Genomic DNA, 15,029 nt, shown 5'->3' on the forward strand with positions numbered 1-15,029 from the left:
GAGAAAGTTATTGAACTCTGATCCCGCTAAGCTTGTTTCTAACAATAATAAATTTAGCCATCCCTGTTCACATTCAGGTAACAGGCATTATGTAAACTTCCACACATCTTGTTCCCTAAATACTGACATTTACAATTCTTTGTGCTCAATATAGATGCTGCTTTCAAAATTCTCTGAAGAATAAATATGTGCAAGAGATTTTTAGTGCAGAAGTATTATTTAATGGCAAATTAATCAAGGAAAACAGCAGTTAATATGAGCTGCTCTTTTTATTATTATATTTCAACTCTGCTATTAAAAATTAATAACAGTGAAGCCCTGAAAGACAAGTTGTTACTTTAATATGTTTTTAAGACATGCTGTGATATTGGGCAGACCTGCACGGACCACAGTAAAAGTGATTAATTAATTGGTCTATAAGAAATTCAAGTTTAAATCCTGCTCTCACTGGACAGTATTGCATCCTCACAAGGCTTCTGTGGAAGGTAGGAGAAGAAAAAACTTAAGAAGTGAGGCGGCGGGGGCGGGGGGGGGGGGGGCTGTGGTGGCGAAGAGCAGTACGGTTGGAAGTGGTGAGCCACAGGATACAGGCAGCACATCCCTTCTTGATTGACCTCAGTGCAAGGACTAAGGGAGCAATCCAAATATGTTGGCAGTTGCCAATGGATTAGAATACTGGGCTAAAATTGGGAATTCCGATTGGGCAGAAAATGGAACGTCGGACGAAAAACAGGATCGGTGCCGGGTGGCAGACCCATCCCCAGTCTCCGTTCCTACACCATTGCCCGTAGCGTGCTGCCCACCCCGCACCGGCGGCAACATACAAAGGGCTGATCTGCATGCATCAGTGTGCAATTAACAGGCTGGCCACTTCAACAATGTTAAGTGCTTTCTGCGGTTACAAAAGAGAAAGTGAAACCACTTAGCTACTTTGAAGTGCTCAGCAGCTGTGCTGTCAAGCATAACAGGAGTATTTATAAACATTGTGGTTAGGATCAATGGAGTGTACCCGAGATGCATTCAAGCATGAAGGGAAAGATTGGGTGCTGGATTGGGGGATCAGGTCATCCTCATGCGTGCGCGATGTGGAGGGTGACCCGCTATTCCCGTGGGTGGAGGAGGATTCCCCTCCTTTCTCAACAGTTGGGAGTGCTTCCCCTGTCAGCGGGGGTTAACATTTGCATTATGGGGAGGGGGGGGGGTGCTGCTGCTGGACGCTGGAATCGGGGCACCCGTTCAAACTGTTTGTCTCGAGACCAGAAAGGAAAACGAAATCGGAATTAGGAATTGGAATTTGGTCAGAAAAGGAAAGCAGTCAACTTTAAAAATGGGGTGAAAATATTAAACATATCATGGATCAGTTCAGTGGTTACTCATTATTCCAGATATTATCACTAATAATTATTATTTACACATACACTTTGTACTTAAAAATAGGGTCCATAAAGTACGGTCAATGATTCCTTTCAAAATTGTTACATTTTAAAATATGGGGAGGTGGTGGCGAAGTGTTCTTGTCACTGGTGTCATAATTCAGACACCCAGGGTAATGCTCTGGGTTCAAATCCCACCAGGGCGGATGGTGAAATTTGAATTCAATAAAAATATGGAATTAATAATCTGATGATGACCATGAAACCATTGCTGATAGTCATAAAATCCATGTGGTTCACAAATATCCTTACCCACTCTGGCCTACATATGTATTCAGACCCACACAGCGATGTGCTGACTCTTAACTGAAATGGTCTAGCAAGCCACTCAGCTCAAGGGCAATTAGGGATGGGCAAAAAATGCTGGCCCATTCAGCGGTGTCCACATCCCAAGAATAAATAAAGAAAGAAAATTGATAACATTTCCAGGCTGATGCTTTTTTAAAAACTGTGTTCAGTTCAAGCCACGCTATTATAGGAAGGATATTGTTTAACTAGAAAGAGTGCAGAAGAGATTTACAAGGATGCTACCAGGACTTGATGGTCTGAGCAATAAGGAGAGGCTGGATAGGCTGGGACTTTTTTCCCTGGAGTGTAGGAGGCTTAGGGGTAATCTTATAGAGGTCTATAAGATAATGAGGGGCATAGCTAAGGTAGATAGTCAACATCTTTTCCCAAAGGTAGAGGAGTCTAGAACTAGAGGGCTTAGGTTAAGGTGAGAGGGGAGAGATACAAAAGAGACCAGAGGGGAAATTTCTTCACACAGAGGGTGGTGAGCATCTGGAACGGGCTGCCAGAGACAGTGGTAGAGGCGGGTACAATTTTTTCCTTCAAAAAACAATTAGACAGTTACATGGGCAGGCTGGGTATAGAGGGAAATGGGCCAAATGCGGACAAATGGGACTAGCCTAATGATAGAAACTGGGCGGCATGGACAAGCTGGGCCAAAGGGCCTGTTTCCATGCTGTAAACATCTATGACATCTTATATTCACCCCACTATTATTGATCTGTACATGTAAAATGTAAATAATCTTTTTTGTCACAAGTAGGCTGACATTAGCACTGCAATGAAGTTACTGTGAAAAGCCCCTAGTCACCACATTCCAGTGCCTGTTCGGGTACAGAGAGGGAGAATTCAGAATTCTCAGCTGGTATGGGAATTGAACCCACGTTGCTGGCCGTGTTCTGCATCACAAACTAGCTGTCTAGCCCACTGAACTAAACCAGCCATGTTATAATCTTTAGTCATTGAGTTAGTCAATGTTTTGGCTATATCCTTACAGTGCACAGCATACTTACTATCTTCTGAGGTAACCATCTGTGTCCAGTCACTCATGGTATTACCATGCCCATTGGAAGCAATCAGTCTGAGCTCGTAAGCTGTATATGGATGAAGATCCGTTGCTAAAGAGCTAAATGCTGCTGTTTGATTGGGCAACAAGCTGTAATGAATAGACAAGTTAACAAATTACCAATTCCATACAATCCAGAAAATATGCATATATTTCCAACAATGGTCTGCTTTTTTCAAAGTGGCTATAAAATGTTTTCTGGGGGCGACACGTGGCGCAGTGGGTAGCACAGGGACTATGGCGCTGAGGACCCGGGTTCGAATCCTGGTCCTGGGTCACTGCCTGTGTGGAGTTTGCACATTCTCCCCTTGTCTGCATGAGTTTCACCCCCACAACCCAAAGATGTGCAGGTTAGGGGGATTGGCCACACTAAACTGCTCCTTAATTGGGAAAAAAATTAATAATTGGGTACTCTAAATTTCGGGGAAAAAAATAGAAAAAATGTTTTCTATCTGCTATTTATGTGCAATAACAATGAAACTGGATAATGTAACACCTTCTAAAACTGATCTCACACCATGGGCTGGATTCTCCGGTTGCCGATGCCGAAATCGCATTCTGCGGTGACCAGAGAATCAAAGTTCCTGACCAAATTGGGGGCGGCGCCGCTTTCGCACTGCTCCATCCCCTCCAAAGTGGCGTACTCTCCGAGTACACTGCGCAACGTATCAACGGCCTCAGGACACTGCCTGAGGCCCGTCCCCCGATGCTCCGCCCCGGCCGGCCGAACTCCCAATGGCGTCGATTGAGTGTGGACTCATCCATCGGGAACTCGGCATGGCAGCTGCGGATTCAGTCCAGCGGCACCACAGTCAGGGGAGGGCTGATCCACGGGCAGGGGGGGATTTTATTAGGGGCTGGGGGCACTGTGGAGGAGTGGTCCGGGGCACATGAGCCGGCCAAAGGGGGGGCACTATTTCGCCGGCCGGATCCGAGAGCGGTCTCCACCATGGAGCTCAGCGCTGCTGCTTCAGACTGCCGCTGTACGCATGCGCTGCCACGAACCCAGCAATTTCCCAGAGAGTATCGGCAGCTAGAACAGGGTGCTCTACGCTGCCGGCATGCTAGCCCCCAGCCAAATGGAGAATCGGTGGCTGTTTTACACATTTTTTTGTCCCCACGCCGGAGTGGGGACACAGCCTCAGAATCGGAGAATCCAGGACCATTTGGTTATGAAACATCATTTTTAAATTATGCTATTCAGTATGTGTCAATGAAGAGCAGAAAGCAGGACAATATGATGCATGATACAATTGGCTCGTCACTTGTCACTAGAATACCTATGCAAATATAACACACATAATTTTAAATTATAAACTCATAACAGGTCCATCAAAACTAGGTTACTATATTACCAAATTTTCAATCGTTATTTTTAAAATTCGACCTGTTGTTCAATTTGAATGCATGATTTTAATCTAAATAAGACGGTGTCGTTAGACCATTACTAACCACAATTTAGCATTGTCCTACATCTAATCTCTCCACCTCGGTTCACAAGCATCCGCAAATTTGGAAATGTGGGGCGAGATTCTCCGTCCCCCCGTCGGGTCGGAGAATCGCCGGGGGCTGGCGTGAATCCAGCCCCCGCCGGTTGCCGAATTCTCCGCCACCAGATATTCGGCGGCGGCGGGAATCGCGCCGCGTTGGTTGGCGGGACCCCCCCCCCCCGCGATTTTCCAGCCCCAATGGGCCGAAGTCCTGCCGCTAAAATGCCTGTCCAGTCGGCGTAGATTAAACCACCTACCTTACCGGCGGGACAAGGCAGCGAGGGCGGGCTCCAGGGTCCTGGGGGGGGACACGGGGCGATCTGGCCCCGGGGGGTGCCCCCACGGTGGCCTGGCCCGCGATCTGGGCCCACCGATCCGCGGGTGGGCCTCTGCCATGGGGGCACTCTTTCCCTTCCGCCTTCTCCACGGTCTCCACCATGGCGGAGGCGGAAGAGACTCCCTCCACTGCGCATGCGCGGGAATGCCGTCAGCGGCCGCTAACGCTCCCGCACATGCGCCGCCCGGAGATGTCATTTCCGCACCGCCAGCTGGCGGGGCATCAAAGGCCTTTTCCGCCAGCTGGTGGGGCGGAAATCCATCCGGCGCGGGCCTAGCCCCTTAAGGTTGGGGCTCGGCCCCCCAAGATGCGGAGCATTCCGCACCTTTGGGGCGGCGCCATGCGCGACTGATTTGCGCCGTTTTGGGCACCAGTCGGCGGACATCGTGCCGATACCGGAGAATTTTGCCCATTATATTTGTTCCCCACATCCAAATCATTGATATATATTGTGAACAGCTGGGGCCCAAGTCCTGATCCTTGCGGTACCCCAATAGTCTCAATGGGAGAATGACCCATTTATTCCTCCTCTCTGTTTCCGCCTGGTAGCCAATCCTGAATCCATGCCAGTATATTGCCTCCTATCCCATATGCTTTTATTTTAATAATCAACCTCCTGTGGGGGATTTTATCAAAAACCTTCTGAAAATCCTTTGTCAATTTTGTTAGTAAAACCTTCAAAAAACTCCAACCACCTCAAAAAACTTTAATAAATTTGTCACACACAATTTCCCTTTCATAAAAACAAATTAGCCGTTGTACTATGATTTTTAAAGTGCGTAGTTGAAACCACTTCAATAACAGATTCCAGTATTTTCTCGATGTTTAAAATCAGGTGACCTGGCTTGTAGATTTTGGTTCTCTCCCTCTTCCCCATTTTCTTGAACAGCGGTGTTATATTGTCCAACCTCAATTACACTGTGACCATTTTAGAATCTAGGAAATGTTGGAGAATCATAGACAGCACACCCACTGCAGTCACCTCCTTCAGAATTCAGGGGGAATTTAGAGTTTCTTCAGTGAAGTTGTTGAAACAAAAGAGCACCATCCATGGACAGGTGAGAGGCTGCTGTTGAAGCACTTTGCTGAAAGGTTTCTATCACTGCTTCACAGGTCACTAGCATTTCACTCACTTTCAGTTGCTACCATGGCAGAGGAGCAACCTCTGCAGGTCCACTTTGCACCTCACTTGAGGGGTAAGTTGGGGCTGATTTAGCACAGTGGGCTAAACAGCTGGCTTGTAAGGCAGAACAAGGCCAGCAGCGTGGGTTCAATTCCTGTACCGGCCTCCCCAAACAGGCGCCGGAATGTGGCGATTAGGGGCTTTTCTCAGTAACTTCATTGAAGCCTACTTGTGACAATAAGTGATTATTATTATTATTAAGAGCAGAAGCAGTAGCTCCGGCAGCTGCAGGAGCAAAACCAGCTGTTTTCTCTTCAGCAGAATGCCACTCCAAACGGCAGAGCCATTGGACATCGAGGTCCAACTTGGCGGAGGCAGCTTTTTGACATGTCTGAACACCAGTGCCTCAGGAGACTCAGGCTCTCATGACCTCTGCAGCTTCCTGGAACAACACTTACTTTCCAATAGAGCAGTTGGGAATGAATTGCCTGTGCCAAATAATGTGTTTCTTACTGGAGGGCCACCTGCAAACCCCCTTCCTGATGTCTTCCACTTATCAAGTGGTGCACTCTCTTATCCAGCATGGAAAAGCGGCAGAGAGGAGTGAGGGTTCATAATGGCTTGAGCACAGAGGAGATTTGTGGAGGGTGAGTGTGAAGTGTAATTGTGAAAGTGTAATTGTGTAATTATGTATGAAGATAAGGGTGAGTGTTGGCTGTTCAGATGGGGATGTGAGATGCCTGGAGAGAGAGAGAGAGAGGAAAGAGTGGAGCTGCAAGATATGTTGTCTGGAGAAGTGTTGTGTAGGAGAATCTAGGGCAAGTCCGAATTTGGTGTTTGGCACTGTTGCAAGGATGCATGGTGCCTCATGAAGAGGTCTGGAGGCATATATGGTTGAACATCAACTGTCTATTAATAACACATAGCTATGTATGGGATGATACATAGATACATAGAAGATAGGAGCAGGAGGAGGCTTTTTGGCCCTTCGAGCCTGCTCTGACATTCATCACGATCATGGCTGACCATCCAACTCAATAGCCTAATCCTGCTTTCACCCCATGGCCTTTGATCCCATTCTCCCCAAGTGCTATAACCAGCTGCCTCTTGAATATATTCAAAGTTTTAGCATCACCTACTTCCTGTGGCAATGAATTCCACAGACTCACCACTCTTTGAGTGAAGAAGTGTCTCCTTATCTCCGTCCTAAATGGTTTACCCTGAATCCTCAGGCTGTGATCCCTGGTTCTGGACACACCTATCATTGGTAACATCTTCCCTGCATCTACCCTGTTTAGTCCTGTTAGAATTTTATAAGTCTCTATGAGATCCCCCCTCATTCTTCTGAGCTCCAGCGAGAGCAATCCCAACCTAGTCAATCTTGGTTGGTAAAGATGCGGTTCTAATTAGGTGCTATCTTCATGCTGTCTTTGACCAGACTCGCTCCTACACGCGATGACACCCATGTGGCTCTCTACATCATAATGTGGATGGTACCGTTTCCCCAGTTCCAACCTTCGGATTATAACGAATGTCTGGCTTCTCACTAGCCAACTTCTCCAGGTCTGCACCTTCCAGCCCAGAGTTTAACTGGGTGCCTCTCTCTCTGCTCCTGACTTCACGGAACAGAATCCTTCTTCAAATTTCTGTCATTTGTTCCTTTAACTTTCTGGAGCTCTCATTACCTGGTTTCTGGTTGTTACTTAGCTTCTGGGCCTTGCTTCCTGCCCCTCAGTATTGTGCTGCCTATTTTGGAATTATTTTTTAAAAACATTTTTTAAAAGTATTTTTATTAAGGTTTTGCAGAATTTTTCATAATTGAAAAGTTTCATTTGCTTCTGGGTAACCTAGTTCCAGCTGAACTCAAATGCTTTTGCTCTTCAGTTTGTGCCTTTATTTGCTAAGCAACAGCTTAATTTTTCCCCCCTGTATTTACCTTACCTTCCTTAAAACCTTAAGTACAATGCTGGCAAAGGTTAAATTGAAACTAAACTTGAAGCCAAACTGAAGTTTTAACATTTCTTAGCATACAAATACAGAAACACAAATGAAGCTTTTAAACTTAAAACTATACCTTAATTTTAATACACACAAATATAAATTATTTAAACTATCTTATATTACCAAACAATGTTCCTCAACCTTGAACTCAACCTGCAGTTCAGCTTCTAAAATTGTGCGCTGTTTCTTCATGTGCACTTGCACCCCTCTGAGTGGGTGGTTACTCCTCTCCTGCTCCAGGATTGACTTCATTTTGTGCGTGTGAGCTTGAAGCTTCAGCTTCACTGCTGTCGTTATTCCTTCTGTAACAGCAACTGCTGCTCCTTCTCCCCTGTATCATCTGTTTTAAATATATTGCTGCTCATCTGGAGGTTTGGCTGGACTGACAAAAGATTATTTTCTGTCATCTGCAAAGGAGCTGAAACAACGGGCACTGCAAAGGGTGAGGAAAATTCTGAACTGGAGCCCCAATTGAGATCATCATCAGGACGTCTTGGAAGTCCCCAATTCAGTGTAGTTTTCTGCAGTAGTTGTCTTGTAGTCTTCTACTATTTTGAGGAGTTTGAGGGCATCACCGGTGCCTCTACTCAGGGGAGAAAAGGATTTATTGTGGATGACAATTTATTGTCATCCACAATATTATTTACTTGTGACCATACTAGAGCAGCTCTTCAATCATGCCTATGAGCAGTAAGGTGAATTCCTCCGGGAACTGACAGTGTTGTGTCTGCTGTCGGTAGCCAGAAATCTTTTAGTTATGGTTCCCGATCCTTAAAATTCAGAAGGTGACCAATTACAGATAGGTCAGCATTCCAAAATGTGAATCTGAGATCCTACATTTCTTCCAAGAAGCACCGTTGGACTTCTTCTTGGTGTGGCTCCTCTACTTCTAGGACTCATCTGGGATCCTCCACACATTTTGAGGTTTTAGACTTGCATATCTTTCTAAAGTGTCCCAGGTGGGGCACTGCAAAGTGATTGTTGGACACTGCTCGGGCCTGTGAGGTCCTTTGGTGCCACAGCACTGTCATATGCTGCCACCATCTCGTGTTTTGCTTGGGTATTGCTTTTGGCATGTGAGTGTCCCTTTAAGAAAGGTTTCGTTTTTTATGGTGTGACTTGTAGCACATTGGGCTGTGGCTGTCTGGTGAGAGGGATTTTTTTTAGGTGGTAGTTTGACTGTAGAAGCAGAAAGAAGTGTTTTCCCTGTTTTTGTTTTAAAAACTGTTCCAGTAAAAAGCACATTGGTTGTGGCTAACTGCCTTGGTCACTTTAATGATATAGTTGCTTTCCGGAAGGAGTTTGCATCTGATGGTTGGAACTGGATCAGACTTTCAGGACAAGGCTAGACCGATCCAAGTGAGAATAGTATGCTGGGCCATGCCCTTGAAAAGGGGTTTTGGTTTAATTGGATTTTGGTTTTGAATTGGAACAGTTAAGAGGGAATTCATTGAGTGTTATACATAGATTACTGTAGCTGTGTGGTGTCTTTATGTTTGTAATTGATAAAAATTCTTGCTGTGTTTATGTATATATATGTTAACTACATTCTTAGAATAAACCTTGTTTAAAGTGTCTCGGAAGTCTAATGAATCACACCTGCAGTGAAGGCTTTTGTGCTTATCTTAGCCAAATTCAACATAAAGGTTGTAGGTCAGGTTAACCTCATAATACACTTTGGAATTTCTAAGCCCTGGCCCATAACACTCTCCTTACCTTGGAGTCTTCATGCCTTTTTGTTGCTTTATTAACCAGACTGTTAGGGTTGCTCTGTATTGCAGTTTAACCTCACCATATAAAGTGGGTCAGTTTTTCTGATAATTTCTTATTGTCTGACAATTTGGATGTTTTTTTCCCCCCAGACTCAGGTCCACTTTACATTGGAGTACATACATCTGAAAGAGTATCATCGGCCACTTCTTCTACAATTTGTTTTTTTCCGAGCTCTGACTTAAGGTCACCATATCAATTGGTCTTCAGCCAAACTGATTAACCCATTTATGAAAGAGTCTATGAGTTCCCTGAACTTTTGCTCGCTCCAAAATGTTATTGTTTCTTGGGTTAAAGTAGGTGTCACAGGACTTTATGACCTCTTCAAAGTTACCAGAAGGTTAATTTATTACTTGTGTGGCAATTATGTCATCAGCAATTGGATCTACTTCATATAATAGCGTATTATCTTGTTCAGCCTCTGTTTTCTTATTCAAGACTGATGCTATCATATATTTTAAAACTCTTCTCTATAATGCGCATTTTGTACATGGCCTGGCCCTTCCATCTGTATTAATTTGTCTGGCAGTGCTGATTTACCACCCATTGCAGTTTTCAGCAGAGGGGAGTACAGCTTTAACATTTTTTAAAAATAGCTCCTAATCTCTGTCTTAAATGGTCTACCCCATATCCTTAGACTGTGACCCCTGGTTCTAGACACCCCCACCATTGGGAACATCCTTCTTGCATCTATTCTGTCAATTCCTGTTCAAATTTAATAAGTTTCTATGAGAACTACCCCCTCATTCTTCTGAAATCCAGCGAATGCAATCCTAACGGACTCAATCGCTCCTCACAAGGCGGTCCTGCCAGCCCAGGAATGAGTCTGGTAAACCTTTGCTGCACTGCCTCAGAATAAACTTTGTCAGATAAGGAGACCAAAACTACACAAAAGATATTCCACAATATTCCAAATGTGACCTCAACAAGGCCCTGTATAATTGCAGCAAGACATCCCTGTTCCTGCACTCAAATCCTGTCATTATGACGGCCAACATACCATTTGCCTTTGTTACTGCCTGCTGCACCTGCATGCTACCTTCAGCGAATGGTGTATGAAGACACCCAGGTCTCATCATACGTTCGCTTCTCCTAATTTATGGTAATTCAGATAATAATCTGCCTTCCTGTATTTGCTACCAAAGTGGATAACCTTGCATTTCTCCAAATTATTCTACATTTTCCATTCATTTACCCACTCACTCAACTTGTCCAAATCACACTGAAGGATCTCTGCATCCTCCTCACAGCTCACCCTCCCAGCCAACTTGGGGTCACCTGCAAATTTGGAGAAACATTAAATTCCCTCATCTAAATCATTAATATATACAGCGAATAGCTAGGTTCCCAGCCACGATTCTGCAGTACCCCACTAGTCACTGCCTGCCATTTGGAACAAGAACCATGTATTCGTAGTCTTTGTTTCCTGTCTGCCAACCAGTTTTCTATCCATCTCAATACACTGCTGTTAATCCCAGGCACTTTAATTTAACACACTAATCTCTTATGTGGCACGTTGCCAAAAGCCTTCTGAAAGTCCAAATAAACCACATCCACTGGCTCCCTCGTCAACTCTACCAGTTACATCCTCGAAGAATTCCAATAGATAGTAATGATTTGGCATAATTTCCCTTTCATAAATCCATCTTGATTCTATCCGATCCTACCACTGTTTTCCAAGTGCTCTGCTATAGAATCTTTGATGACAGATTCTAGAATTTTCCCCACGTCCGATTTCAGGCTTACTTTTCAATAAATCACTGATTGCTCTTTATCTGCCTTTTTGTTTAGTGGAGTTACATTAGCTACCCTCCAATCTATAGGAACTCTTGCAGAGTCCATAGAAACTTGGAAGATGACTACCAATGCTATTTCTCGGGCCACTTCCTTAAATACTCTGGGATGTAGATTATCAGGCCCTGGGGATATAGCAGCCTCCAATCCCATCAATTTCCCCAACATAATTTCTCTACTAATACTTATTTCATTTAGGTCCTCCCTCTGACTAAACCCTATGCTCCCCAGCATTTCTGGCACGCCATTTGTGTCCTCCTTTGTGAAGATAGAACCAAGGTATCTATTTAATTGGTCAGCCACTTCTTTGTTCCCCATTATAAATTCCCCTGTTTCTGAATGTAAGGAACCTACATTTGTCTTCACCATTCTTTTTCTCTTCACATACCAAGAAAATTTGCAGTCAGTTTTTTTATGTTCCCTGCAAGCATACTCTCGTCCCCTTCTTAATTAATCCCGTGTGTTATGGTGCTGTATCTGGATCCAGGCTGCAGTATTCTTCGAGCCATGCTCATTAAAACAACTATTCTGCCAGTACTGCCTGATTATTGCGCCAGACCTAAAGGGTGGAATTCTCCCATCCTGGGACCATACCCCATGGAGGGGTGGGAACGTGGAGTGCTTCCCGCTGCGGAGATCGGCAGGAAAACATACCAAATCTTCCAGACCCAATGTAATTAATTATGCAACTTGGTGTTTTACGCCGTATTGTGTGGTGGCAGGGGAGGGGAGGTTCGATCACACATAATCTGCTGTCATGTCCGGACGCCTTATTTAAAATTCACCTGGAATCCCCATTGTCTGCACTGTTTGCCAAGATGTCAGGAAGGGAGATCAGGGTCAAGCTCCTAAATTCAGTAATGCCTCCCTGAGCGTGATCCTCAACCATGTGGGAGGTCAGGAGGGGCAGCCTATACCTGGCAGATAGGAGAAAGAGGCCTAGCAGTGTCACAAATACGGGCACAGGTGGTTGATGCTATCAGTGCCCAGGAGATGCAGAGGTCGCCTTCTGCAGACGTGCGATACTGCATGGAGCGAGGTGGCATGCAGTGGGGATGCATTGGCGCTGAGGGAACGAGCAGCCTCCACATGAATGGATCAGCCTTCCCCTTGCATATGAATGTACTCAGCGCTCTGGAGGGAGCTGGTCCACAAACTCTACCCAATTTGCAGTAGTGATGATGTGTCACAGAGAAGTGGGCTATCTTACAAAGGGAGAATGAGGAATGATCCAACATGCAATCATCCAATTTATGTAACCCCTTTGAAGCATTCTCTTCTTTCCTGCATAACTGGAGGGAATGAAAGAAGACCAGAGAGGTGTTGCCTTTTTACCCTTTATGTCAACCCCGAGCTGTTCCTTATATCAACCAAATGACCACACAACCAGTATGTTTGCTCAAAAACACAGTTTATTAATAACACAAGACTTGTATCTCAATGCAATAATACATGCGGCTCCGTACTAAACTACACCTAACAACTAAGATGACCTTTACTTAACTTCGAGTGACTGGCACTGTGTGAGATAAGGCCTTTATCCGTGGTCGGTTGGAAGTCTTCAGGTTCGTCTCAGCTGGGCTCGTCATTCAGGTAGCGATCGCGGGTCCTTGAACTTGGCTAGTTGATATGCTGCAATTGGTCGCACACAGGCCGGTCCAAAAGAGACCGATCTCTAATGCGCAGGGCTTTTTATCCTTCGTCTCTTTCGCGCCCTTTTGGGCGGTCCTTACTCCAGGTCCAATGGATCAATAGGGTTTTCGATCACCCTCATCGATCTTAGCCAATTAGGGGGCGGATACCTCGATGGCTGGGAGGGTCCTAGCTATCATTGTCCCAGGCACATAGGCCTTTTCCAAATAAGGGGAGGTGGCGCCGGTTAGTCTGCTATCATTGATGGTCCTTAATGTGAATGCTATTGTCTTGGGGAAAATGGTAATTGATCCTCAATGGATGCAAGTTTCAGCCAAGTGTGGTTTCTTTGCACAATACACAGAGGCTATGTACCTGTCTGCTTCCCAAATTGACCACAATTCCCATGGTCCTTTGCAGGTGGCCATTTTACATGGTTACAGAGGCCTAACCTGCCTCAGGTCCCTCAGTGAGTTTGAGGAAAGAAGCTCGGAGATCGCCGAACAGGACTGAGCCATCGTCGATGCGGACCTTGACCTTCGTCATCCGTCTGGTAAGGATGCCTCCAATGAATGGAGACCTCGATTGTACCTCTACCTCCGCCTTAAAGGCAGCTGATGCTGATACTTGTACTCTCCTTTCTAACTTACAGGTATGTCCAGGAAGAGACCAATGCCAGAGGAGGAGGAGGACCCCGTTTCCAACCCCAGTCTCTGCCAAAGTAGAAATGTACGAGGAGGGAGTGGAAGAGTAGAGCAGCGCACTGTTAGAGGCATCACAGTGCTCACTTGCACCCTCCACAAGCTCAAGTTCACAAACCATTGTGAGTTAATGTGGTAGTTCTGGTCAGGTCACACAAACTGTTGGTCACCGGGCAGGTTCAGCCGAGCACCCCGGCTTGTGGAGTTGAGGACCATGCATCTGTGAGATCCCATGTCTGAACATCTGAAATCAGCCTTCCAGCTAATGGGGGAGAGTCAGCAAGAGGATGAGCAACATCAGGCTGAACTGTTGGATGCCACTAACAATGTGGTATGGGAGTGGGAGGAGTCTGTTCGCCTGTTCTGTGAAGTGATCCACAGTTGTGCGCACATTGAGGACGCCATGGGGAGGATGGGGACGCCATGGAGACCCTTGTCCAGCATAACAGTGAGATACGCACGGACTTGCACTCCCTCACCATTGACATGAGTGAGTTTATACAATGTAAACATGAGTGGGAAACTTCAGCCTTGTCCCCTGTCACAGCAGAGGAAGCAGATCTTCATCTGTGGAAAGTTAAAGTCAGCCAGGGCCTCCAGACCTCCATGCCACCAATGTAGTCAGAGGGCTGACAACTCTACAGATTGTCTGTACCCCTGTTACAGGTGCCCTGGCAGCACCTAGAAGAAGTAGTCGGCCAAGAAAAATAAATACATTTGATCACAAGTGGTTCCATAGCTGAACACTACCATTGTATAATAGGTAAATATATTCACACTTATCCTAAATATTGACTAGTGTTGTCTTTAAGTGCCATTAAATAGGCTTTGCCTGCCGCACACCAGCAACTCACCCCCCCCCCCCCCCCCCCCCCCCCCGCCCGCCCCTGGCAGTTCAGGTCCCTCACTCCCTCTTATCCCTACATCCTCTTACAGTCCAGTCCATCCTCTCACTCCAATCAATTACCATCTACTCTCACTCTGTTCTCAACCTCCATTTCAGCATTGCCCCACACTCCATCCTCCAACCTCCACCTCCAGTCCCACATCCCACATGACCCTGACCTCTCCCTCCAGCCCTTCATCCTCCCTGACTCTGTCCTATTCCCCTCCACATTCAATGTTCCTGACTCTGTCCTATTCCCCTCCACATTCAATGTTCCTGACTACTTTCCTCACCTCTTCCTTAACCCTTACTCCTCCAGTGCTCCGGACTCTCGCCCTCGTTCCTTGATCCTCTCTCGCTCTGACCTCAGACTCTAGTCTTGCATCGTCCCTTATCCCTTCATCCCCCTCCACATCTTTACAGTTCCTTACACCCTCCCTCATGCCTGCTTCTTTCACTACACCTTCTCCCATGGCCCTAAGTCTCTCCACCACTACTCCATCTTCTC

At 45.9% G+C, this 15,029-nt stretch overlaps 1 protein-coding gene across 1 annotated transcript in view; it reads right to left on the reverse strand.

Annotated features, from left to right (window-relative positions):
- Positions 1-15,029, reverse strand: part of ush2a (Usher syndrome 2A (autosomal recessive, mild)) — a 1,730,413-nt gene that overhangs the window by 594,548 nt on the left and 1,120,836 nt on the right. The window contains exon 40 of the mRNA XM_072506478.1: positions 2,735-2,877. Coding sequence (XP_072362579.1) covers positions 2,735-2,877 — 143 coding nt within the window. The remainder of the gene's footprint in view (positions 1-2,734; positions 2,878-15,029) is intronic.

Source organism: Scyliorhinus torazame, chromosome 1 (assembly GCF_047496885.1).
Source record: "Scyliorhinus torazame isolate Kashiwa2021f chromosome 1, sScyTor2.1, whole genome shotgun sequence".
In the NCBI taxonomy this organism is placed as follows: domain Eukaryota; kingdom Metazoa; phylum Chordata; class Chondrichthyes; order Carcharhiniformes; family Scyliorhinidae; genus Scyliorhinus; species Scyliorhinus torazame.